General features: G+C 51.9%; 2 protein-coding genes across 6 annotated transcripts; one reads left to right on the forward strand and one right to left on the reverse strand.

Moving 5' to 3' along the window:
- Positions 1 to 9,001: 9,001 nt before the first annotated feature.
- Positions 9,002 to 14,980, reverse strand: CABP2 (calcium binding protein 2). 3 transcript variants are annotated; one of them, XM_084768726.1, is made up of 7 exons: positions 14,880 to 14,980; positions 13,898 to 14,105; positions 11,773 to 11,803; positions 10,952 to 11,086; positions 10,218 to 10,327; positions 9,949 to 10,096; positions 9,002 to 9,231 (listed from the first exon to the last, which is right to left on the reverse strand). In XM_084768726.1, the coding sequence occupies exons 2-7, from the start codon at positions 14,063 to 14,065 to the stop codon at positions 9,206 to 9,208; spliced, it is 618 nt and encodes a 205-aa protein (XP_084624852.1). In that variant the 5' UTR covers positions 14,066 to 14,105; positions 14,880 to 14,980; the 3' UTR covers positions 9,002 to 9,205. The 3 variants fall into 3 exon arrangements, with proteins under 3 accessions (XP_084624852.1, XP_084624854.1, XP_084624853.1); XM_084768728.1 differs by lacking the exons at positions 13,898 to 14,105; positions 14,880 to 14,980 and adding exons at positions 12,426 to 12,584; positions 13,123 to 13,194; XM_084768727.1 differs by lacking the exons at positions 13,898 to 14,105; positions 14,880 to 14,980 and adding an exon at positions 13,123 to 13,186.
- A 5,403-nt stretch (positions 14,981 to 20,383) lies between these two features.
- Positions 20,384 to 23,730, forward strand: LOC311579922 (glutathione S-transferase P 2-like). 3 transcript variants are annotated; one of them, XM_084750975.1, is made up of 6 exons: positions 20,384 to 20,543; positions 20,963 to 21,069; positions 21,178 to 21,265; positions 22,143 to 22,246; positions 22,351 to 22,458; positions 23,623 to 23,730. In XM_084750975.1, exons 2-6 carry the CDS (start codon positions 20,977 to 20,979, stop codon positions 23,713 to 23,715), a joined length of 486 nt encoding a protein of 161 aa, XP_084607101.1. In that variant the 5' UTR covers positions 20,384 to 20,543; positions 20,963 to 20,976; the 3' UTR covers positions 23,716 to 23,730. The 3 variants fall into 3 exon arrangements, with proteins under 3 accessions (XP_084607101.1, XP_084607099.1, XP_084607100.1); XM_084750973.1 differs by lacking the exon at positions 23,623 to 23,730 and adding an exon at positions 22,603 to 23,179 and having other exon boundaries at positions 20,385 to 20,543; XM_084750974.1 differs by lacking the exons at positions 20,384 to 20,543; positions 23,623 to 23,730 and adding exons at positions 20,650 to 20,803; positions 22,603 to 23,179.
- The last annotated feature ends 1,854 nt before the right edge of the window (positions 23,731 to 25,584 follow it).

Consider the following 25,584-nt stretch of genomic DNA (forward strand, 5'->3'; position numbering starts at 1 on the left):
AGCCTGGTCTACAAAGGGAGTCCAGGACAGCCAAGGCTACACAGAGAAACCCTATCTCAAAAAAACCAAAATAGATAAATAAATAAATAAATAAATAAATAAACTTTTATGTATATGAGTGTTTTGCCTTCATGTATTTCTGCAGAACTTTTGAGCCATCTCTTCATCCCCAATTCAGTTCAAAACAAAACAAAACAAAAAACCCAAGGGGTGCTGCAGAGACTGATGCACCAACCAAGGACCATGCATAGTGAGGACCTAGACCCACTGCTCAGATGTAGTCTATAAGCAGCACAATCTGCTTGTGGGTCCCATAATAATGGGGAGGAGGGGCTCTTCTGACGTTGATCACGTCTGTGTGGCCTTGACTGTCCTGGACTCGCTTTGTAGACCAGGCTGGCCTTGAACTCACAGTGATCCGCCTGCCTCTGCCTCCCACAGTGCTGGGATTAAAGGCGTGCGCCACCACTGCCCGGGTGCACATCTTTAATCTGAGCACTCAGGAGGCAGAGGCAGGTGGATCACTGTGAGTGGGAGGTGAGCCTGGTCTACAAAGCGAGTTCAAGACAGCCAGGGCTGTTACACATTGAAACGCTGTCTCAATAAAATAAAAGAAGTCTTTTTTTTTTTATTCCCCCAAGAGAGGGTGCCACTATTTAACAGGTTTGCCTTGAACTCACAGAGATCTTCTGGCTCCCGAGTGCTCTGACTAAAGGCATATACCACCATTCCCAGTTAAATAAATCTCCTCTTTAAGACTATTAAAAACGAAACCAAAAACCTCAAATTTAAAAAAAAAAAAAAAAACCAACCCAAAACATAACAGCATTTAGTTGAGGCCTCTTTAGAATTCTCTGATACATAATTAAAATAGGGGTTGGGCATAGCGGTGAGAGCTTGGAACCTCAACAGAAGCTAGAAGCTCATGAATTCAGGGCCGGCCTGGCCTACACAGAGTCGGTCTCACAAAAAGAACAAAACAAAATAAAATAAACAAAAGAGTTGTCCAGGTCACTCAAGACCAATCCCCAGTGTGGCAAAGACTTCAGTGGGCGGGAGGAGTGTGTGAAGAGGGGCTGCTGGGAAATACTCTTCTTTTAGGAATGGCCGGCCCCCTCCTCTCGACCTTAAGCCTTCCTCCTCTCTCCGTTGCTCCATATGTTCATCTGTTGGGCCTGAATAATATGCAAATGAAACAAAATACCATGGCCTGAGTAGTTTAAATTGAGAAGATTATCTTTGCAGGGCTTAGGGCCTAAAAATCTGAGTCAGGGTACTGGCCTCCTGAGTTTCTGGTTTGGGCTTTCTTCCTGGCCCTGCACAGTGTTTCTAGATAGGAGCCCTGCCCTTTGACCTTTAGTTTTTCACTTGCTTCCTGGACCTACTTCTGGATGCAGCTGCAGTGGGAACTCGGGCTTCACAGGTGACTGACTGTAAGGGAACGCACAAGCATTCAGCCCTTAGTATCTGGAGGAGGTGGAAGTGGGGCCCAACTCTGAGCTACAGCAATTTTAGAGTGTGGCAAAGGGCCAGTTTGTCAATGGAATGCTTCCCCAGGCCTGGAAGTGCGTGCGTGCGTGCATGTTGGCATGGGAATGAGTCAAGTCTGTATGAATGAGGAGACCAGAGGAGAGTGTCCAGTGCCTTCATCTACTGCTGTTTGCCTCATTACCTTGAGACTGAGTGCGTCATTGAAAAAAAAAAGCTCACATTGCAGCCTGGCGTGGTGGCACACGCCTTTAATCCCAGCACTCGGGAGGCAGAGGCAGGTGGATCTCTTAGTTCAAGGCCAGCCTGGTCTACAAAGGAGTCCAGGACTGACAAGGCTACACAGAGAAACTCTGTCTCGAAAAACAAAACAAACAAACAGCTCACATTGCAGCTGGCCTGGCTGGCCAGAGAGCTCTCAGGATCCACCTGACTGTGTCCCACCCATAAATCTCAGGGTCCCAGGAGCACTGAACCGTGCCTGGCTTTTTACATAGGTATTCACTAGGGACCCGGCGCAGCTCCTCATGCTTACAGAATGAGCATCCTTTACCCTCTGAACCTTCTCCCCAGACTTGGGGGTTGTGTTTGTTTTGAGACAAGATTTTGCCATATATAGCCCAAGCTACACTTGAGTACATAGCCAACCTCTTGCCTCTGCCTCTTAAGCTTAGATTACAGTGTGAGTCACCATACCTGGCTTACTTGTGCATTTTTGGAACCTTCCAATACGATATCTTTCAGATTCGAGGCCAAAAGGTGAGGTGCACAGGCTTGGTTCATGACACAGGATAATCCATGCAGCCATCTGTAACTATATTAATAGCTAACAATGTTTTTGTTTGTTTGTTTGTTTGTTTTTCGAGACAGGGTTTCTCTATGTTATCTTGGCTGTCCTAGACTTGCTTTGTAGACCAAGCTGGCTTTGAACTCACAGTAATCTGCCTGCCTCTGCCTCCCAAGTGCTGGGATCAAAGGTGTGTGCCACCACACCCGGCTGCTAACAATATTTTTGTTAAGAACAAACAATGTTTTTCCTTTACTTTTTTTTTTCTTGGAGGCTGGGAGGGCTCAAGACAGGGTTTCTCTGCATAACCTTGGCTGTCTTGGACTCACTGTGTAGACTAGGCTGGCCTTGAACTCACAGAGATCCACCTGCCTCTGCCTCCCTGAGTGCTGGGATTAAGGGTGTGCACCACTGCACCCTGCTCTCCTTTACTCTTTTTTTTTTTTAATGTGTTCTATTTTTAATTATGTGTATGTCTGTGTGGGTATGTGCAGGTCAGGCCAAGTGCCTGTGGAGGCCCTCAGAGGCTGTGAAACACCCTGGAGTTCCAAGCAGTTGTGAGCCAGGCAACGTGGGTGCTGGGGATCGAACTCAGGTCCCCTGGAGTGGAAGGTACTCTTGAACACAGTCATCTCTCCAGTCCCTTTCAGATTTTTTTCAAATTACATTTGTTTTTGTATTGTGTGCATTGTGGGGCTCTGCGTGTGTGGGTGCATACGCCATGAGTGGTGACCAGAAGACAGCTGGCAGGGTTCAGGCAATGGTTCTGTTCCTCTTCTGCCGTGTGGGCCCCAGAGAACATACTCGGCTCGTCAGGCTTGGCGTCAGCACCCTTACCCTTTGCTGGCTCCAATTTGTACTTCTGTATCTTTCGGCCCACTTTTTAAAGTTTCGGGGCAGGAGATATGGCTCAGCCACTAAAGGCTAGGCTCACACCCCACTTTATGTTTGGAAAGCTTTATAGTGGAGTGTTGAAAAGGGAATGGATGAACAAGGAGAGAGATGCGTCCACACCTTGTTAGGAAAACTGATCCTCACCAGGACATCGGCGGCGGCCACAGGAGCTCTTCTGCGAGGCTGGTGGGAAGGGCAGAACCGCACGGCCACTGCAGAAGGCACTCTGGCAGCTTCTCCAGTGATTACAGTCTTCCCACAGTGACCCAGAAAATGTGCTGCTGGGTGTTGACACAACTGGTTTGAAAATGTGTGTCCCCCACAAAACATGCACGTGTGGCTAACTACGTATGACAGTTTTATGACCTGCAACGGTGCAGATGTGGGTTCTGTTTGTCAGTGTCCCACTGCCGTGACAGAATAGCTCAGACAGTCGACCACAGGAAGGCTTAGCGTGGTTTATGGCTTCAGGTTTCAGTTTATGGTTGTTCCACCCTGGTTGGGGCCTAAGTCAGAGGACACCTGTTCAGTTCATGAATATGGAACTTTCATGAGACATGAAAAAAGATGAAGAGCCAGGATGTGAACTGTCTGTCCCCTTCGAGAACAGTTGCCCAGAGCCCTCACCTTAGGAGACCCACATCCCAGAGCCTCCATCACTTCTCGTAACTAGTGCCATGAGGTGGCGGCGGAACCAAATCTTCAACACATGGCCCCTTGGGGAGACACTTGAGCTTCAAGCTTTAGAGGTGGGGATGTGGCACACTCCTGCAGTCCCTGAGCTCAGGCTCGGTGAGAGACTGAGGACCATTGCCCTGAGGTTGAGGTGAGGCTGCGTTACACAGCCCGACTCTGTCTCAAAAGTAATTTACAAACTGTAGCACCCTTGAATGGGTGAATAGGAACAGGTGTAAAGTGGCTCACGCAGTTAATCCCAGCATTAGGTAAGTGAGGCAGGCAGAACTCTGTGTTTGAAGCCAGTCTGGTCTACATAGAAAGTTCCAGGACAGCCAGAGCTCCAGGTGACTAGATAAATTAGCTGTCATATACCCATACAATGGATACATTGTTGGAATATATCACATGAATTAACAGTAGTATATCAATACAATGGGATTTTATTCAGCAACAAAAATCATATATCTAGCATAAAATTTTCATAGATAAAATCTTTTTTTATTGGGGCTGGAGAGATGGCTCAGAGGTTAAGAGCACTGACTGTTCTTTCTAAAGGTCCTGAGTTTAATTTGCAGCAACCACATGGTGGCTCTCAACCATCTATAATGTGATCTAATGGCCTCTTCTGCCATGTAGGTGTACATGCAGGCAGAGCACTATATACTAATAAATAAATAAAGCTTAAAACCATAGTTAAAGTATACTTATCATTAATAAATTTTTAATTTTAAATATTATTTTATATTTATTGATGTTTTCCCTCCATGTATGTCTGTGCACCACATTCATGCCTAAGCCCTCTGAGGCCAAAAGAAGGTGAGCTTCCTATGAGCACTGGGGATAGAGCCTGGGGCCTCTAGAAGACCAGCCAGCAAGTGCTCTTAATTACCAAGCCATCTCTCTCCAGCCCCATGCAATGACATAGATGAATCCTTTTTTTAAAAAAAATTTTAATGCCGTATGGTGGTGCACGCCTTTAATCCCAGCACTTGGGAGGCAGAGGCAGGCGGATCTCTGTGAGTTCGAGGACAGCCTGGTCTACAAAGTGAGTCCAGGACAGCCAGTGTTACACAGAGAAACCCTGTCTCGAAAACAAAAAACAACAAAAAAAAATTTTTTTAGATTTATTTATTATTTATATAATTTTCTGACTATATGTGAGCCAGCAGTCCAGAAGAGGGCATCAGATCACATTAGATGGTTGTGAGCCACCATGTGGTTGCTGGGAATCGAACGCAGGACCTTTGGAAGAACAGCCAGTTTTCTTAACCTCTGAGCCATTTCTCCAGCCCCCCTTTTAAATTTTATATTGTTTGTGAATTTCATATCATGCACCCCAATCCCATTCATCTACCTGTCTCTTCATATCTGCTCTCTGCCCTTTGCAACACCCCCCTCCAAAAGAAAATTAAAACACAAAACCCAATAATAAAAAAAAATTTTTTAAACAAAAACAAAAACCACGCCGAAGCTGTAGTGCGTCACAGTATGTCCCACACTATACCCTTTTGTCCACATGCCTTTACTTTTGAAAGTTCACTGCAATGAGTCACTGGTCTCTCTCAAGGCCTCTGGCTTCTGCTACATTATCAACACTGGATCCTCACTGGATCTCCTGCCGAATATTTGTCCTGTGTCGTGGAGATCCTGCAGCTTTGGATCTGTAGGACCAGCCCTTTTACATCCTCCAGCAGTTCATAGATGGGATAGATGCTGGGGTGGACCAACTCATAGCCCCGGATCTGGGCCTGGGCGGTGGCTGAGCTGGTCAGCCCACCAGCTCTCCTGCACCCACACCACCAGGGCCAGCTCTCTCATATTGCCCCAGCTAACTCACCCAATGCTGCAGCCAGCAAGGGGCAGGGCTAGCTCTCCCACTCTCAGGCCACCAGGGCCAGCTCTACTCTGCTGCCCAAATGAGGTTGTGCTCCCCCACCCCACCCCTCTCCTGAGTGTGGCAGCTGTTGAAGGGTGGGACCAGTTCTGCATGGCCTTTGGATATCAACATGGCCCCAGGTGGCAGCGCAGACCAGGCATGTCCACGTGGCCTTTGGTGGGGATATGAGCAGTAGACAAGGACACAGACCCTTGCTGCTGCGTGGTCACAGACCCAGACATAGCCCTCAGCAACAGCAACAGCCATGACTTCACCATGGCCTCAGGTGGCAGGCCAGGCTGTCCCTCTCCACCCTCACATCTCCAGTTCCGCCTCTCTTTGTACTGTTCACCCCATTCTGCTTCTTTCTCTGCCATTCCTTCACCACACACCTGCACATCATAGCGGTGCTGCCTGTGGTGGGCCTCTCGACATAGATAAATCTTAGTGTATGGTGCTAAGTGAAAGAAATGGCTGAAAGAGCGACAGTGTGTATGATGCCGATTGTGCAGTTTGGTAGAAAAGGAAAATTAACAAAAGACTGACAGGAGACTAGCAGTCTGAGGTGGAGCAGGGTTATTCACGGTTAGGCAGTGTTTTCAGGAGAGTGAGACTCTTTCATATGAATCTATGAGGGTGAAGACAGTGAATACTTGTCAATGAGCAAACTTTAATGTGCCTAAATTTTAAATGTTCACCTAGGAGGTAGGATGCTACGATGGAGCACGGAAAGCAAGCAAAGAATCTTGCTGGCTCTCAGATGTAGAAAGAGTGCCACTTGGGAGTGGACCACTGTGGATCCGGAACTGAATTGAACCTGGAAGGCCAAAGGCCCCAGGGTACCTGAGCTCTGGGAGCCAGGCAGTGAGTATATTCCCAAGGAAGCATAGATTAACCAGGGGGAAACTCAGGCTCTCCACAGCCCCTGCCTGCGGGTGCCCCCACCACCCTGACCTATTCCAAATGCTGTCTTTGTGGACATCTGGACTAGAGGCCATTTTGGTGTCGGGTAGGGGCACACATAACATCTGGGGGCCCTGTGAGCATGCTCAGTGTCAGCAGACACATTGTGACTAAGACCTTCTCTGGTGGCCTTCACCATCCACCCCCAGAGGCTCAGGTGGGGGTAAGGGAGCAGTGAGCAGCTGACCCTGCTTGCTTTCCCCTTGACTATGGTAGTGGCCATGCCAGCTCCTGCAGAGATGTCTTCTCTTGGATAGTACCATCTGTGCCAACGTCTGGAAAAGCCATGGGGCTCAGCCAACTCGTCGTCGGAGGCTGGAAGCTTTGGCAGTAGGGATCACTTAATTGAGGATTAAGGATTAATTGGGATCTGCGGGAGGGGTGGCACTGAGGCTGCTGAAGCCAGTGCTGGCACCTCAGAGTTCAGCTTCCAGGCTGCTGCTCAGGGCACTGGGGCTGCCTGCTTGCTCTACCTGAGACCACCTTGTGAGGACCACTGTGCCCCAATTCTTAGCCATTTTGTTTTATTTATGTGTGTGTGAGTCAGAGATTGGTGGGTGATGTCTTTCCCAATCACTCTCCTCCTCCTCCTCCTCTTCCTCCTCTTCCTCCTCCTCTTCTTCCTCCTTATTATTCTTAGAGACTCTCTATGCAGTTTTGCCATAGCACTCGCTGTGTAGACCAGGCTGGCCTCAAAGTCACAGAGATTTTTCTGCCTCTGTCTCCTGAATGCTGAAATTAAAGGTGTGCACTACCATGCCCTACTCGTCCTCCTCTTCCTCCTCCTTCATCTTCTTTTTTTGGGGGAGAGGAGGGGGTTCGAGACAGGGTTTTTCTGTGTAGCCTTGGCTGTCCTGGACTTGTTTTGTAAACCAGGCTGGCCTCAAACTCACAGCGATCCGCCTGCCTCTGCCTATGGAGTGCTGGGATTATAGGCGTGCGCCATCATGCCTGCCTTCCTTCTTATTTTTTGAGACAGGGTCTCTCACTGAACTCGGGGCTCCCGGGTTGGTATTAATGGCCTGTGCCACCACACCAGCTGCCCTTCCTTTCCCTTTTTGAGTCAGGGTCTCACTCTGTAGCTGAGGGGAGCCTCAAGCTCTTGCTCTTCCTGCCTCAGCCTTCTGATGCTGGTGTGACAGTGTGTGTCACTGCCTACTGCCTCTACCTGCATCTTCATCTTAAAGCGTTAAGCTAAAATGTCTGTACATTATTTACTCTGAGGTATTTTGTTACAAAACTGGGAATGGACGGAGACCCGTGTAGAACAAGGGCTGTGCGGGCTCTGTGTGTGGAGATGAGTCTCTAGGAGAGTGGAGGATTAGGCTAGGGACACTAGTAAAGAAAAGGACAGGACAGGCATGGTGGCGCACGCCTTTAATCCCAGCACTCGGGAACCAGAGGTAGGCAGATCGCTGTGAGTTTGAGGCCAGCCTGGTCTATGAAGTGAGTTCAAGACAGGCAAGGCTACCCAGAGAAACTCTGTCTCAAAAGAAAAAAAGAAAGAAAGAAAGAAAGAAAGAAAGAAAGAAAGAAAGAAAGAAAAGGACAGGTGTGTCTGGTTAAGGAAGGAAGGTCCTGATTCCTGCCAGGCAGGTCCTATGCTCTATGCTGATCTAAGAGGCCCACCAACACAGACTGTTCATCAGAGGGGCCTTGAAATGGGCAGAGCTGGTCAATCCTGTCCCCTCACCCCCCACTGTATTCAGGAAGTACTGGGGGCTCCCTGAGGAAAAAGTCCCAGCTATCAGACCAACGTGCTTCCACAGGGAGGGGGCTTCTGTCAGCTACTAACCCTCCTGGATGCTGAAGGCTGAGCTCTGAGCAGCACCCCTCCTTGGCTGTGGCAGGAACACAGATGTCAGAGCTGAGAAGGGCTCTGTCCTGGGAACTGCAAACACAGAATTCTAGAAGTCCTGGTGTGTGCGTGCATGCGTGCGTGCGTGTTTTCCAGTCCAGCCCAGCCCAAAGACATCTTTTCGTTGTTGTTTTGTCTTTTGGTTTTTTAAGACCCAAGTTTTTCTGTGTATGGCCCTGGCTTTCCCAGGCTTTCCTAGACCAGCCTGGCCTTGAACTCATGGAGATTCGCCTGCCTCTGATATCTGAGTGCTGGGATTAAGGGTGGGCGCCATCATGCCCAGCTCAGAGATATCTTTGGCACTTGCTCTGGACTAGGCTCAGAATCCAGAGAAGAAGAATAGGGGATCTTCATCCCTCTGACGATCACAATTGGGGTGACTTGTAGCTAACTAGCCCAGTTCCCTGCTTAACTTCTGAGGTCAGATGCCCGACCTCCACAATGAGAGTGGGGAAACTTTCTCCACAAGTTGGAAGATGCTTTATTGCCAGAAAACCAGGGAGAGGTACAGGGCGATGACCAGCGAGGGCACTGTGCCCAGGCAGGGATGGGGAGGAGAGGCCCACAGTCTGTACACAATGAGCTTCACGGAACACACGAGTCCCCTGCAGCTCAGAGGCTGCGGTCCTCCACGCTGGTTCACTCCAGCTTCTATACCGGCTCATCGAGACATCATCCGAACAAATTCTGCCAGGACAAAACCAAGGTTTTAGGTCTGCCCTCCTGACCCTATTAGGGATGAGGCAGATCGGCCTGCCCAAGGGTGGCAGAGGGTGGCCGAGGGCATGCTTGAAGAGACCATCAAAGGCCCCTCTGTGGATCAGACAGAAGGGACCTCAGTTACCCAGATCACTGTCTTGTCTCTCCCCACATCTTTTCCCCAAGTAACCATGTGAGCTTTCCTGAGAACTGAGACAAATTTCTTCTCTTGCCAGTAGGGAGTATAACAGCCCCTCCCTCCTTGAGCCTTTGTGATGTTGAACTGGGGACTGTTAAGAAACAGTAGTTCCGGAGCCTGGTGTGGTGGCGCACGCCTTTAATCCCAGCACTCGGGAGCCAGAGGCAGGTGGATCGCTGTGAGTTCCAGGCCAGCCTGGTCTACAAAGTGAGTCCAGGACAGCCAAGGCTACACAGAGAAACCCTGTCTCAAAAAAGAAAAGAAAAGAAACAGTCGTTCTCAGCCTTCCTAATGCTGTGACCCTTTAATGCAGTTCCTCCCTTTGTGGTGACCCCCCCCCCAACCATAAGATTATTTCATTGCTATGTCATAACTGTAATTTCTGCTACTGTTATGAATCATTAGGATATCTGATATTCGACCCCAGAGGGGTCACGACCCACTAGTTGAGAACCACTGGTTTAGACTCTTTGAGGGCACACGTGGCTAAGCAACGGCGGGGTTACCTTCAAAGTCAACCAGGCCGTCTCCGTTGAGGTCAATGTCTTGGAGTATCTCATCCACCTCCCGCTGGCTGAGGCGTTCTCCCAGCAGAGCCTTGAGGGCAGCCCGGAGCTCCCCTACGCTGATGCAACCATCCCCGTTGGTGTCAAACTGTGGCAGCATTGACGGTGGGTGGCACGGAATCACTGACCGAGCCCTCCATCCACTCACCCTCTCCCTCCCTGCCGCCCCAGAGTCTCCCGCACCCTCCACCCTCCCGCCCCAGATGCACCTCTCGGAAGGCGTCTCGGAGCTCCCTCACACCAATCATGTCTGCCGTCTCTGCCAGCAGCTTGGGGCCCATCAGCTCCACAAAATCTTCAAAATCCACCTTCCCACCACCTGAGGGTACGTCCATCCATCAGAGCTCCCAGGCAAGCACGCGACCTGAGTTCCCCAAGCCACTGCCTTCCCTTCGGCCCCGGCCCCCTCCTCAATGGCGTTAGATGGGCTGTCCTCCCAGTGTGCTGACGGTGGCATCATCTGCAGTTCCTGGTGGGAAATATCCTCAGCTAGGCTCTGGTTTTGTTTTTGTTTTTGTTTTGAGACAGGGTTTCTCTGTGTAGCCTTGGCTGTCCTGGACTCGCTTTGTAGACCAGGCTGACCTCGAACTCACAGAGATATGTCTGCCTCTGCCTCCTGAGTGCTGGGATTAAAGGCGTGCGCCACCATGCCCTGCTCCAGCAAGGCTCTTAAGATGCACTGTACTTGGTTTTTCCTGAGCTCTGCTGTGTGTCTCTAGAGCAGCACTTCAGTCTCTGAGCTTCATCTCTTTATTGGTGAGTGAGGACACTGCCATCCTCTCCACTTCCCCAGCAGTCGCCGGAGGCAGCTCTCTCTTTAATGACAATTCCTTCCCTGGGCTCTTGGAACAGCTAGTGCAGGCTACCTCAGGGCTGGGCCGGGGGCTAAAGCCCGGGGTGGGGGTGGGGGTCGGGTGGGATGGGGTGGGTGTGAAGCACCTACTGATTTGTTGTGATATCTCAATGAGCTCCATCTCCGTGGGCATGTAGCCCAGCGTCCGCATGCAGGCACCCAGCTCCCGGTAGCCGATATAGCCATCACGGTCTCGGTCAAACTCCTGGAAGGCGACCTGCAGCTCTGCCGGGCAGAGTGAGGTTAGTCTGTTCCCAAAACCCTCCCTGGCTGCCAGCTGGGACCGGCCCATCTATTCCCTTGGCTCCAATCCCTGCTTCCTTTTAGACCTCAGTTGCTATTTGCTACCTCAGGGCCTTTGCACCTGTGGTACTAAAATTTTGTTCTCTTGCCAAAGGTTTCAGAAGCATCTAGTATCCGTCATTCTCCGTTCTAGGTGATTAAAAAGAGAAGGAAGAGGGGGGAGAGGGAGGGAGAAGAGACAGAAAAACTGTGACTTCAGAGCGGCTGCGTTCTCCCCTCCTCTGGCTCAGTGTTACCCACTCCAGGAACACTTGCCTGCTCATTTCTTCCTCACCAGCCTGTTCACTGGTTTCCCTAAGAGCGCTCTACACAGCTGCAACGGTAGCTGTCTCCAGAAGGTGGGGGCCTTCTATACCTGGCTAGCAGTGCTCCCTGGTGCTCAGCACAGCTAGGAAGTGTCAGCCAGATTGACAAATATGAAAGAAGATCTTGACCAGTGTGGTCACTGAGACCGAGGGCTTGGCAGCAGAAGGGACGGTTTGCCACCGCTCCCTGCCCAGTCTGGTCCCCGTGGCTTCTTGCTCCTCTTGGACCCTGCAGAGGCCCCAAACCTCTTCTATCTCTACCCCACACCCCACCTCAAGCAAGCTCCTCCCTGAACCTTTTACCTTCGATCTCCTCCGGTCTCAGCTCCCGGTCCTGCGGAGTACAGATGGGTTAGGGGTTGCTTAGCCCACCCAGGCCTCAGCACCTTCCTTCTGTTTCTAGCGGTTTGTCATCAAGCCCACCACACAGCATATCCAAGGCTTGCGCCTTATTCTGCCCAATCCTGTCCACATTTCTGGGTGTCTTGGGGACCCCCTTTCCCTATAACCTGCCAGGGAACCACAGAGACCCCTGTTCCGACACTCCTCTGAGGTACATACCTCGTTTGACAGACATAGATCCCTGGGTCAGAGAGAACCTCATACTCAACCTGGATGGCCTCAATGTCACTGAAGGTCTACCTTGGCCCCTGTCCCTGTCCTGAGGACCCTCCCACCTCTCTAGCCATCTTCCCCTTGGAAGAACTTCCTATTCTATTTTTGCAGTGCTGGGAATATGACACAGCTTGCTATAAACAAGTGCTCTGACACTGGCCTACACCTCCAACTCTGTAGCTGTTTCTAGGGTCCCCACCCAACCCCATGTCTCCCCAAGCTTTGCCCCACCCCTGGGGCCATGTGTCTTTGCTCTGACATCTCCAGCCTTCCCTTCTCCTCAGAGGTGATGATACTATGAGAGCAGGGTCTCGGGCTGGCAGAGGAGCGACCGTACATACGAGCTGGGTGGCGGCGATGCTGGGTCGAAGGAAGATGCATGCTGGCCCCACAAGGCTGCCGAGCACTGAGTAGCCCTGCGTACCCTCCTGCTCCTCAGCTCTGGGGCCAGGGCTGGAGCGAGAGCCCCTTAGGGGGGATCCAGGCCACTGCCAGCGTTCCTGTGGCAAAGTCAGCCATGAGCCGAAGCAATGCCCACAGCCCAGTCTCCCACAGCCCCACGCCAGCCCTCGTCAGCTGCTCCTTTCTCGGGAGGGATCCCAGCACCCGACAGAGGGGAGAGGGGCCTCTGGATACACAAGATCCATGAACACTCTAGGCTGCAAGAGTTCACCCCCAACTGCTCAGTGGAATAAACTAAAATCCAGAAATGGTGAGGGGCTTGGCCAAGTCACTGAGGAACCCTGTGGCAGAGCTCTGGTCTGCATGGTCAAGGCTGAGAGAGCAGGCCTGTGCAAAATGGGCAGCTGGTCTACCAATTTAGCAGGGGAGACTTAGCCAAGACTAGGGGAGTCCAGTAAAACATTTTCTTTAAGAAAAGCATACAGATGTCCCCTCCATATCCTCTGGACCCCACCTCTAACCCAGTTCAGTACCCCTCCCTGCCCCCTCCCCGCCCCAGGTCTCTGGCTACCACCAGCCCAATGCTTGGGGCTGCCTAGGTTTTCAGCCTTATATATCTCCCCATCGCCTTCCTACCTTAGGCCCCCGGCGCCATGGCCGCTTGGCACAGTTTCCCATGGGTCTCTGCACCATGCCAGGCCCTGAGTCCTAGGAGGACACTGTGGATGCTGCCAGCCCCCTGCTGTTTCCAGGGACAGCCTGGGAGCACTGGAAAGGATTTTCCTGGGGTTTTGTGGGCAAGATCAGGGGCGGGTGGGCAGGCGGGTGGCCCTGGGCCCGGGGCTTGGGCCCTAATCCAATCCGGGATTATCTTTGAGTATTTCTGTAAAGGGGGGTTTACTCAGAGTCAAGCCCCCCCCTGGAAGGCACAGCTTCCCAGACCTTCCTCAGGAGGATCTTCTGAACACCCCCTTGATAACTCTTCTCCTCTCAGCCTTGCACTAATCACTCCCCAATCAGCACCTTCAGAAGCAGGCATGGATCCCTAGGGAAGAAGCAGGCGCACCCAGTGCCTGGACCACCTGGATCCTAACTCTCCCAGAGTGGCACCCTGGGGTCGGAGGATGAAGTCCTTTGGGAGAGAGCCTATCTGATTTTACCTTGGCCCAGTATGAAATCCCTGTGCACCCCTGCCAGGACCCTGTTTCCATTCAGCATTCTTTTTCCCCCCTTCCACACATCTTGCATAAAGGGCAGCAGATCCCTCAGTATCAACAGAGTTGGTAGATGGCTCCACTAATTTCTCCTGACCACTCTGGTCACCTGTATGTGGGCTTGGCCCTGGGTCTGTTTTACATCCAGCTGGGATGTGGAGTCCCTTAGTAACAAACAGACAGTCTGTGCCCCTTACCTGCCCATAGGCAGCCTGCACCTGGGCCTCCAACTCACGGAGGAGGGCCCGCCTGCGGGCAATGGGGCTGGCTAGGTCCTGGCTGGGTCCTGGAGTGCCTGCGCATGGGCTGGAGTCTCCTTCAGGGAGGCTGCCATCTGCTGGGCCCTCCGGCAGGGCCATGGGCATGGATGTGGTACCTTTGCTCTTCAGGCTGGGCCTCCTCAACCTGTAAGCAGGTGGCTCAGTGGGAGCTGGGGATATGTTTCCCTTCTGGCTCTGAGGGTTGGGAGAGCCCTACTTCCCTAAGGTCACTATTTTCTTCCATTGCCACATGTACAGCCCTTCTTTGAAATCTTCACCTTCCTCCTGGACCACTTTCCAACCTTCACTGGATCACAGACTGCACCCTGAGGCTCCGTGATGACCCAGGTGGCCAGGCTCCTAAGCTGGCTGGCCTCCTTCGGTCCCATGTCCTGCCTGCACGTCTCTGGTTGGTAATTCTAGGATGTTCTTCCTGCTTCGTGCCCTGTTCATTCATTCTCCATCTGCCTTGGCTTTTGCTAGCATCTGTGTCTTGGTCTAGCGGTGTTCCCATGACCCTCAGGCCCTCTTGGTCCATCTCTGTTCCCCTCAGTTTCTCTCTGTGCCTTAATCTCGGTCTGTTTCTCAGCACCCCCACTCCCACTCCCTTACCCTCTCCCTCCCTCTGCTCTTTCATTGTTAACCAGAGACTCTTTTTCGCCTTGCTCTGTCTTTCTGTCTGTCCTTCCTACTCTTCCATCATTCCCATTCCCAGAATGGCGCCAAGATTCTGGAAAAGTATGCCACCTGCTTCTCCCTCCCTCACCTGGAACCCTGGTTCACCTCTGCCTCTCTGCCTCCTGGGTTGACCTTTCCCCTGACCTGCAAGCTCTTCCCAAGGAACAAGGGTAACGTGCCACACAGCCCCCTGCCCCCTGCCCCCTGCCCCCTGCCCCCTGCCCACACCCCAGCCACTCACCACACAGCTGCTTCCTCCTCACTTCCAGAATGAGGTCAGCCGTGGCCTGCTGGCCTGCCGCAGGCCCCTCATGATTTATTCACCTGCCCTCTGCACCAGCCTTTGTCCCAGGGGAACCAGATCCCATGCCATGTCTGCCATCTGAGCTGATGACTAATCATCCATTCAGTGACTAGCTTGCAAACACCAAGGCCAAGGGAGGGGGGAAGAGAAAGAGAGGCTGAGCCTTTAGCTCCCTTGGTACAGGGGCTCGTCCAGCGTGCAGAAAGACCTGGCCTCGACTCCCAATACTGAATACACTGAATACAGTGCTGCACACCTGTAAAGTACCCACCCAGGAGTGGAAGTAGAAGAATCAAAAGTTCAAGGTCACCCTTGGCTACATAGTGAGTTCTAGACCAGCCTGGGTTACATGAAACCCCAAAGTAGTATCTAGTCCAAGGCCAACAGCTGGGACTACATAACTGACCCCATCTGCCCTGGCCCTGAGGACTCCAGCCTCAGGTGCATTTAGCTCAGACAAGGGCAACCAAGAGGTCTGGTTTTATTATTATTATTATTATTATTATTATGAATTTATTCTTGTTACATCTCAATGGTTATCCCACCAAGAGGTCTGTTTGTGCTTGGCAAAACCCAGCCAGGCAGGGGAGAGGAAGACTGTTTGCTAGGCTGTGTACCACCAATGTCAACTAGCCCTGGATCAGGTGACCTGGCAGTGTCTGGGTGGTGTTGGAATCCTTAGGTAGTATTGGGCAGAGCCCTTAGGAGGTAGGGGAGGACATCAGTGACCTCTGTAGAAAGTGTAGATAGTAGGAGATGGAGGGCAAGCTGTGCGTGGTTGCGCATGCCTTTAACGCCAGCACTCAGGGAAGCAGAGGCAGGCAGATCGCTGTGAGTTCGAGTCCAGTCTGGGCTACAAAGTCCATGACAGCCAAGGCTACACAGAGAAAGCCTGTTGGGGGCCAGGTATATGGGACATCACAGGGTGGCGTTGGTTGAGTGTCAGTTCTGCCACCTCTGAGCCTGGGAGCAGGCAACTGGTCTCATTTCTGGAACTGTTGACTTGATAGGGGCAGCACCTTTAGCAATGTAAGGTTGTAGTCACTGAGAAAATACAACAGTCTCACAAGCTGTTGGAGGGAGGCCTTGCTGTACTTGGAGATAAGGTGACAGGGAGTAAGTGGCCTCCAGGACGTGGGACCAGTCTGAACACAGCCTGGAGCAAGCGCTGAGATCTGGGACAGGCAAGACTGAGAGGTGTGTGGACTCTGGCCAGGCAAGCAAGGATGGGAAGAGGTCTTTGTTATACATAGTGACTCAGCTTGCGGCTTTCTCCAGCCCCTCTGCACCAGGCAGGGACATCCTCGGAAGCGTCCCCCAGAAGGCATAGTCTCTTATGCTCTGCAAGGTCTTAGAGGGGCCAACGGCCAGGTTCCCGCTGAGAAAGCACTCTACCTTCTGACCCTCTTTTCAGTACTGTGGATTGAACCTAGGGCCTCATACATGCTAGGCAAGTACTCCACCAATGAGCTACACGTCCAGCCTTTTCTCTCCTCCTTTTCTTCTCTTTCTCCCTTCCTTTTGTCACGCAGCTGCGATTGTAGACATGTACCATTCCATGAGGTCAATGATTTATCTGAAAGAAAGGAAGGAAGGGAGGGAGGGAGGGAAGGAGGGAGGAAAGGAAGGAGGGAGGAAGGGAGGAAGGGAGGAAGAGAAGCTAACCTTGGATTTGCCTCTGGGAAGGTAGTAAGTAATGAGAAACATGTGTCAAAGTACAGTCCAAGGAAACTAGGGAAATGATTAGTTCAAAGTTCATAGGCAAAAGTTTCCTGTGGGAACAAAGGCTCTGTCTCCTGGCTAGAAGCCTCTCTTGGTTTATTTTCAAGGAGCAGTGTCCTGGAGAGCTCACCTTGGCTCCCTCAGTTAGCCCACAGTGACTTAGCCAAACTGAGGTTCTGGCCCTGGTGTCTAGGGTTGTCAATCCATAGATCAGGGCCCTCACCATAGGGCAGAGTCCTTCAGGAGGCAAGAGAGGTGTTGGTGGTCTTTACAGAGGGGATTGGTGGCAAGAGGGTGGGGTTGGCAGGGTGTCTGGGCCAAGATTTCCAAGCTGAGTGCAAGAGATTAGCCGTGCTTCTGGAGCCTTCCATCTGGCAGGAGCAGCACCTTTGGCAGCGAGTGGATGGGTAAGATGAGAGGAAGGCTGGGTGGGTGGCTAATGGAGAGGCTGGCTAATGGAGAGGCTGGCTAATGGAGAGGCTGGCTAATGGGGAGGCTGGGCTTTGAGTGCTTAGTAGGTAGGAGGGCGAGTGCTCGGATAGGTGGGCAGAGGGAGGGATGACTGGGTACACAAGTGGTGAATGGATGAACAGTTGGGTTGGCGAAGGGGAAGTTGGATAGGTGGATGGATGGGTAGACGGATGACATCCCATGAGCCAACTGCTGGCAGGTGGATAGTGGGTGCTTGCGCACACAGATGTTGGAAAGGTGGATAAAAAGATGGATGGATGATCTGGTGGTGGTAGACTGGGTGGGGCAATGAGTCTGTGCGCATTCTGATGGACTCCTGCTGGAGTGTTTGCTGGATGACTGGATAGGTGGAGAGACGGGTGGAAGCAGGTGGACGGTGGGTGCAGGATCTTTTTAAAGATTTGTTTTTATTCTATGTGTATAGGTATTTTGGCCCTCTCCTGTAATCTCAGTACTCTGGGAGGCAGAGGCAGGCAGATCTCTGTGAGTTCAAGGCCAGCCTGGGCTACAAAATGAGTCAAGGACAGCCAAGGCAACACAGAGACACCCTGTCTTGGAAAAAAAAAAGTTATAAAGTATTGACACATACTCCCACATGGATGAATTTTTGGAAAATGCTATGGGAAATGAAAGGAGCCTGAAAGACAAAGATAAACACTGTAGGATCCCTTCATCTGACTCACCAGAGAAACAAGTCCTGGTGACTGACCTGGTGATGTGGAGTCACCGCTAAGGGGCATGGGGGTCTTTTGGGGACTTAGTGATAATGTTCTGGACTTGGACAGTGGTGCCAATTTGTTCAATGCTGAATATATGAAAACCCACAGAACATCCACTGTGCAAGGATGAATTTTACACAAGCCAGGCCTGTTTATGTCTTTAAATTGCCCAAGAAGCAGCTGTGGACAGACGCAGTCTAGGGGTTGGGGGATGAACAGTAGGAAGCTGCTTGGTGCAATGGCCTGTCAAGGGCGAGCTTCTGGGATGGTCCCAGAGCCAGACCAGAGGACGGAGTCTTCAGACCCTCACGAAGAACTCTGGAAGGAGGGGTAGCCCACGAGGCCACAGAAGGGTCTTCTCTTATGTCAGGTAGTTCTTGACTTAGGGAGAGAAAGGGTTTATTTGGGCTCAGGACTTCAGAGGTGTCAGTCCACGATCTCAGAGGCCTGGGCTGAGGCAACACGTCACTCACCGTGGGCTCATGTGTGGAGGAAACTGCCCGTTTCACAGCAGAGAAAGAGACTGACGGTGTCTGTATCCTTCTCAGAGCCTGCTACCCAACAACCTAACTTCTGCCCACTAGGTTCATCTGGGGGAAATGGCTCAGTTGGTGAAGTCCTGCACACAGGCACAAGAGCCCAAATCCAGATCCCCAGCATCCATATAAAAGCTGGGCACAGCAGCATGCTGGGGCGGAGATGGGGAAATCCCTGGAGCTCATTGACCAGCTAACTGAGCCAAATTGATTAAAAAAAAAAAAAGGCAGAGTGATAGACAAACACACTCTCTGGCTTTGACTTCTGACCTACACACACACACACACACACACACACACACACAGAGAGAGAGAGAGAGAGAGAGAGAGAGAGAGAGAGAGAGAGAGGGCGATCTACCATCCCCTTACACAGCGGTTCTCAACTTTCCTAAGGCTTTGACCCTTTAATACAGTTCCTCATGTTGTGGTAACTAATTTTGCTACTGTTGTGAACTGTAATGTAAACAACTGGTATGCAGGACATCTGATATGCCATAAATATTGTTCGACACCCCCAAAAGGGTCGTGACCCACAGGTTGAGAATCATGGTCCTGACCACAGTCTGATAACCAAGTCTTTAGTACATAGACTTTGAGGTCACCTATTCAAACTACAGCACCTGCGTTCCCAAGTCTGTGATGCTTCTACACAGGGAACGTATGACTTTGAGACACCGTGTCCCATCTGCGTACTGGCAACGAGCCTCCCGCCCTGCCTCCTTAACTTCTTCCCAGAGTTGCTTGGGAGATAAAATGAGATCGTTTCTATGAAAGCTCTTAGTAAGCGGCTCCGTGCTGGGCAGATGTTCCTCCAGCTGTGAGCCAGGGATGAGAGCCTAGCTCTGGCACCACCTCCTCCACTTGCTCCAGCCCCACAAAGCCCAGGGCTCAAGGGAGGGGAAGCGCTTCCCAAACAAGAGCCTTGGCCGCTCAGCTTCTCCTGATTGGGGTAATTTTGTTCTCCCCAAGTTCTCGGCGGGTGGTTCTGCATCTCTACTTTCCTTGTGGCTCTGACTCGCTGAGAGCCTCCAGCGAGGGACCCTGTGAGGGGAGCTGGCTGGAGTCCTGGGCATGCCAGAAAGTCCAAATTTTTCCGTGTTCATCTCTGTCCCCAAATCTGGCCTGGGTGCAGAGGGCAAAGGGCACACAGGTGCAGGAAGTGGTTTGGAGACTACAGATGGGAGGCACAGGATGCTCCTCCTCAACCTTGGACACGGGAATTTTGTTGGAAGACCAGCCAGGGCTACGTAGGTGTCTGCTGGAAAAGTTTCCAGAAAAGTTTAAACGGCAACAAAAGAGCCACCCTGAATGTGCGCGGCCCTATCCCATGATCCATGAGAGGCAGCCAGCCTACCCTGCTGTGTAGACCAGAGTGACCTGTTCTCCTGTCCAGAAAGGTCGTTGGCAGTTGAGGAACACTCAAGGTTGTCCTCTGAACTACGCATATAGTCACACACCACACCCATACACACACCACACCCATATGCACACATCACACATACACAAATACAGCACAAATATATGTGTGCACGTGCACGCGCACACACACACACACATTTGTTTCTCACCTTTAAGCAGAAAGGGAGAAAAAGGAGAAAGGGAGAGAGGGGAAGAAATCCTTACTACCATTTGCTGTTCTCAATTGCCTCCTCTTTGCAGGAATTTTTACTTATTTTATTTTATGACTATTGTATGTGTGTGCGTGCATGCCACGGTGGAGATCCGAGGACAACTCACGGGAGTCTGCTTTCTCTTTCAACTGTGGGTTTCAGGAGTTGAACTCAGGGCATCAGGTTTGGTGGCATTTCCCTGAGCTTTCTCATTGGCTCTGATTTATTTTATCTTTTAAAAGATACACTGAGCGCCGTGACTAGGCATATACTCCTGGGGCAGGGTCGGAGGGGGCGGAGTCTCGCTGTAAATATAAGGCCCTGAGATACCTCTCTTCCTGTTGAGCTAGCACGGTCACCGTCACGCATCGCCTAAACAGTAAGTAGGAGCCGGGCGGTGAGGGCAGGGCTTGGGCAGAGTTGACCTCCCCCCTCCCCCAATCTACCTGCCCTTGGCCCCGAAGCCTAGGCGAGGTCCTGCTTCATCGCGGTTTCTATCTCTCCTAGTGCCGCCTTACACCATCGTCTATTTCCCATCTCGAGGTATGGCCTCAGCGCTTTCAAGATGAAGGAAACGAACAGCAGTCTTCTTCTGAGTCGCTCCTGTTGCTTCCGACAGAGGAGCCGAGGGTGGGGGGTGGGGTGAGGGTGTGGCCAAGGCCTGTTGGAGCGGGGCCGAGACCTGGGGCGGGACTACGGTTCTGGTTGTTGGGGCCAGGACTGCCCTCGCAGCTTTCTTAGACAGCTGCACTTTCATCCTTCCTTCCCTGCGCCACTGTGGGGCTGGGTCCTCGCTCTCCAAGGTACTGTTGGGGCATGGCCTCTGCCACTGCATTTCTCCCCTGCCCATGAGGCTCCCACGCTAGCTCTGTTCCTTGCCAGCTTTCCGCTCTCCCTAACTTCCAAGGTACTCTGAGGTGCTCTTTGCAGTCACCCCATCTCTGTCCTGCACCCCGATACAGGGCGCTGTGAGGTTATGCGTATGCTGCTAGCTGACCAGGGCCAGAGCTGGAAGGAGGAAGTGGTGACCTCGGATGACTGGAAGCAGGGCACACTCAAGGCTTCCTGTGTGAGTGATTACCCCTCAGTGGGGATGGGGTTGGTGCACTTTAGGGTGCTGTGACTAGGGCTGGGCGCAGCCAGCTTCATCACCCCTTACAGAGCTGTCTTCTCTCAGCTGTTTGGGCAGCTCCCCAAGTTCCAGGACGGAGACCTGACCCTGTACCAATCGAACGCTATCCTGCGGCACCTGGGCCGCTCCTTTGGTGAGTCCTGAAGCCCGGCCCCGAAAGACAGATGTCCTGCAAAATGTCCTGGGGCTTTCAGTTGCCTCACCTGCAGCCACCAGTGTCCCATCTGGATGGACAGCAACCAGATGGTGCAGGGCTCAGGTTCTAGAAGGTTCCCAGGGTGGTGCTGGGCTATCTGCGGTCTGTGCACAGCTAAGGGGCTGTGATTTTCCACTAACTTGTGTCTTTTTTTTTTTTTTTTTTTTGCTGCCATCTCATTAGAGGCCAGCGGTTTCTATGTGTGACAGTGCAGTGGGGCTAGAGACCTTCCTGCCCATGGCTTCCTCACCTGGCTATCCCCCAGTCACAGTGAGGCAGCCTCAGCCTGTTTGAAGAATGACAGGACGGTGGCAGAGGCAGGCTGTTCTCTCTGGGCCTGGAATTCCATAGGAACATGGGACCCTGGGGGTAGATGGGAAGTGGGAGTAGTTCAGGCCCACCCAACTTCAGCAGGACACAGAGAGCAGCAGAGGCCTTGGGCTGGGCCCCCGCCATCTTCTCTTCTACTTTATGTATTCCACGATGCATATAGATAGCAGCCTTCACACACGCACCCCCAGGCTGTCAAGCCCCTAGACAGCTCATTCTAGAGGAAGTACAGCCAGACTCTATGTCTTCCCTTGGTGTGGCAGGTGTGGCCCAGGAAACAAGCGTGGCCTTCAGTTGGCTGTGGCCCTGGGGGCTGGTAGACCTTGTGAAGGTGGGTGTGGCTGAGGTAGGCAGGGAAGACCTCCAAAGCAAGGCTAGAGAGTAGGGTCCTGGCCCAGGCTGAGGTCTGAGGTGGGGGGGGAGTTGGTGGGTGTGGGTGTGGGGTGTACAGAACCTGAGCCTGCTGCCTGCATTTCCAACCCAGGGCTCTATGGCAAAGATCCGCAGGAGGCAGCCCTGGTGGACATGGTGAATGACGGCCTGGAAGATCTCATCAGGCACATCAGCCAGCAGTTTCTCCGTAACACTGTATGTAGGGGCCACAGACCAGTGCCGAGCGGGGCCAGGAAAAGGGAAGTCAACCGTGGCCGGCCCGGCTGCACATCCCCTGATGGGGTCATGTCCGTCCACAGGAGGAGGACAAGGCCCAGTATCTGAAGGAGCTCCCAGGACACCTGAAGCCATTTGAAACCCTCCTGGCCCAGAACAAGGGTGGCCAGTCCTTCATCGTGGGTGACCAGGTGAGCACGGGGCCGGGCCTTTCCCACCTTACTTTGTTGGATCCTTTCTAAGAAGGGTAAACTGAGGCCAACTTCCCGGGTTGGCTCCATGGAGCTTCTACCCATCCCACTCCACCTGAAGCCCTGTTACACCCTGCCCTATAGATCTCCTTCGCCGACTACCGCCTGCTGGACTTGCTTCTGAACCACGAGCTCCTGTTCCCTGGTTCCCTGAGTGACTTCCCCCTGCTTGCTGCCTATGTGGCACGCCTCAAAGCCCGACCCAAGCTCAAGGCCTTCCTGGACTCCCCTGAGCATATGAACCGTCCCATTTCTGCTTACCGAAAGATATGAGCCCACCTGCCTCCCCTAACTCCCCACCACTGGACCAATAAAAAAACAAAACAAAACAACAATGGCAGGAGCCAGGCAGTGGTGGTGCCCTTGGGAGGCAGAGGCAGGTGAATCTCTGTGAGTTGGAGGCCAGCTTGGTCTACAAAGTGAGTCCAGGACAGCCAAGGCTACACAGAGAAACCCTGTCTGGAAAAAAAAAAAAAGAAAAAAGAAAAAAAAAAAGGGGAGGGGGTTGCTGGAGAGATGGCTCAGCAGTTAAGAGCACTGACTGCTCTTCCAGAGGTCCTGAGTTTAATTCCCAGCAACCACATGGTAGCTCACAACCATCAGTAATGTGGCCTAATATGCACTGTATACATAATAAATAAATAACTCTTAAAAAAAAAAAGCACTGGCCAGCTGCTGCTTGGGGTGGAGCAGAAAAGGTAGATTCCAGGGGACTGGCCTCAATCTCCCAAAAGGTTTCTCTTTTATAGCCCTTCCGGCACTGAGAGAGCTGAGAAACGAGAAGGGATCAGGGATCAGGCCAAGGACCAGGTCTCCCTTCAACCTGGGAATCAGCTCGGGGAGCAGGTTTAACCCCAGGGTCAGGACTCACCATGAAGAGCAGGTTTTAGGACTGGAATCAGGATTCAGCTCAGGGATCAGGGTTTAGTGCAGGGATTAGAGTTCTGACTTGGGATCAGGGCTTAGCTCAGGGATCAGGGTTCAGTCCTGGGATCAGAGCTTAGGCCCTGGGTTGCACTCCTCAGCTATATCATACCGACAGCAAGTCTATGGGGATTTTCCACCAGGCAGGTGGATACTAACTAAGCCTGCATCCTTTTCCAGACAGCCCCAGAAATTACTTCGGCATGTGCTCTGGACAAGTGTGGAGAACAATTTAAAACATGCGTGGGGGGTGGGGGGAAAGTCACATATTAAATAAATACTCAGGCTGAAGTCGAGTGCTAGAAATGTGAGGTCACGTCCTAACTCCGGCAGCCTGGGTGTGTGTTGTATCTGCGCTAGGAAGGCTGTGCTAGGAAGGTTCTGGAAACCAGGGGGATGAAGTCAGGGTGACCTCCAGCCAGAATTTCTTCTCATTCCACCCACGGGCTTTCCTGTCACCAAAACCACCGAGTGCTTCTCTGTTTGGCAACAAACCCGCCTCCACCCCTGAGCTCTGAACATTCCCTGCCAATTTTGGACAGAGGCTGGAGGAAGGAGCAGTGCCTGGCGTGTCTGCATGGTTATTTCCTGTCATAAGGCAGAGACGCTGCCCCAGATCAACCAGCACAAGTTTTGCTGTTTCCATTCAACTCTTTTCTGTCCTGATCCTGGTTCTCGTCAGAGCAGGAGAGAAAAGGACAGGAAGACGTCTGCCCCCTGGGGCTGCTTTGATCTTAAAAGGCGACCAGACCACCAGAGGCAGCAGCCTCTCTAACAGGAGAGGGCAGGAGGCTTGAGGCCTTCCTACAGATCTGCCCCGGCTGTTTTTGTGGAAAGTTACCATTTTGCAAGTCCAAAACAGTTGCTTTTTCCTGCTGTTCCAAAAATAGGGCAACTGCGACCTTTGGCTCATAAATTTAGCCAAGGCAACAGTTGCATACACATTTGGGATGGCTGGCCAGTTCCGGCCTGGCAACCTCCTGGGCATCTCTTCCTCCGCACTCCACGTTAGCCTCCACTCTGACTGTAGGGATGGATGCAGGATGAGTTCCCAAGAAACAAAGAACCGGGCCAATCCCAGTCCGCCTCTAACAGGCCGCCCAGCCTCCTCCCACAGTTGGTCAGAGGCCATGTCATTCCATGTCCCTTACCTCAGCCTCTTCTGAGGTGGAGCCTCTTCTGAGGAAGCTTTGTCTGAAATGGGGGTGGGGGTGGCTTCCTTCTGGTGACTTGAATGTATTCTCTCTCTCCTCACCCTGTTCTCCTCTCCCTCTCTCTCTCTCCCTCATCTCTCTCTCTCTCTCTTTGTAGAACCACAGAGATCCACCTGCCTCTGCCTCCCAAGTGCTTGGATTAAAGGCATGCGCCACCACCGCCCAGGGAGAAAATTACTTTGTAACAATATTGCACCTCAGTATGATGATCTCTAGAAGTCATTGTCAATTGGAAGCCAGCTTTCCACACCTCACTCCATAGGGTCGGGCTGTGTGTTGGCAAATGCTAAAACAGGATCTACCTGTATAGCCCAGGCTAGCCGTGAGCTCCTGCCTCAGCTTCCTACTTGTGGAATATCTTACCACTGGTTTTGTCAGCCCTAGAATATGCCTCCTCAGAAGGGGGCGGGTAGAGGACACCAGGCTCCAGGTTCGTGGAGAGTCTCTGCCTCAAAAAATAAGGGTTGAGCAACAGAGGAAGTGCCTCCACACACAAGTGGACAAATGCCTGTGTGCACACATCTCGTGTATATATGCGTACAGCACATGCACATGTGCACACACACACACACACACACACACAGACACACACACACAGAGAGAAGCAGAAATCATAGGAGGGATTTTCTCAGCCTCTGAAGAGGGAACTTTGTTTTTTTATTTTTGAGATTCTACTTCTTAAAAGCAATAAAAGAGCTGTTAAGCCCAACACAGCGGCATTTGATTGTAATCCTAGCACCAGGCAGGTTGATGCAGGAGATCTTGAGTTTGAGGTCAGCTAGAACTCTATACAGAGTCCAAGGGCGATTTGAATTCCACGAGACCTCCAAAAAAGAAAAGAAAGGAAGGGAGGAAAGAAAGTCACAAAGCCAAACATAAAACATTAGGGTGAAGACTAGCAGAGCCATGCACGTGCGAAAACGCCCTA

This window comes from Acomys minous, assembly GCF_964271855.1.
Source record: "Acomys minous genome assembly, chromosome: 2".
Taxonomy (NCBI): domain Eukaryota; kingdom Metazoa; phylum Chordata; class Mammalia; order Rodentia; family Muridae; genus Acomys; species Acomys minous.

Excerpts from the sequence above, each read along its gene's own strand:
- CABP2 (XM_084768728.1), bottom strand. The coding sequence starts at position 13,179 with ATGGTGCAGAGACCCATGGGAAACTGTGCCAAGCGGCCATGGCGCCGG. Across the intron at positions 11,804-12,425 it reads GCATCGCCGCCACCCAGCTC|GACCGGGAGCTGAGACCGGA; the intron begins GTATGTACGGTC and ends TGTACTCCGCAG. Across the intron at positions 10,097-10,217 it reads TCCGAGACGCCTTCCGAGAG|TTTGACACCAACGGGGATGG; the intron begins GTGCATCTGGGG and ends ATGCTGCCACAG.
- LOC311579922 (XM_084750973.1), top strand. The coding sequence starts at position 20,977 with ATGCGTATGCTGCTAGCTGACCAGGGCCAGAGCTGGAAGGAGGAAGTG. Across the intron at positions 21,070-21,177 it reads GCACACTCAAGGCTTCCTGT|CTGTTTGGGCAGCTCCCCAA; the intron begins GTGAGTGATTAC and ends GTCTTCTCTCAG. Across the intron at positions 21,266-22,142 it reads GCACCTGGGCCGCTCCTTTG|GGCTCTATGGCAAAGATCCG; the intron begins GTGAGTCCTGAA and ends TTTCCAACCCAG.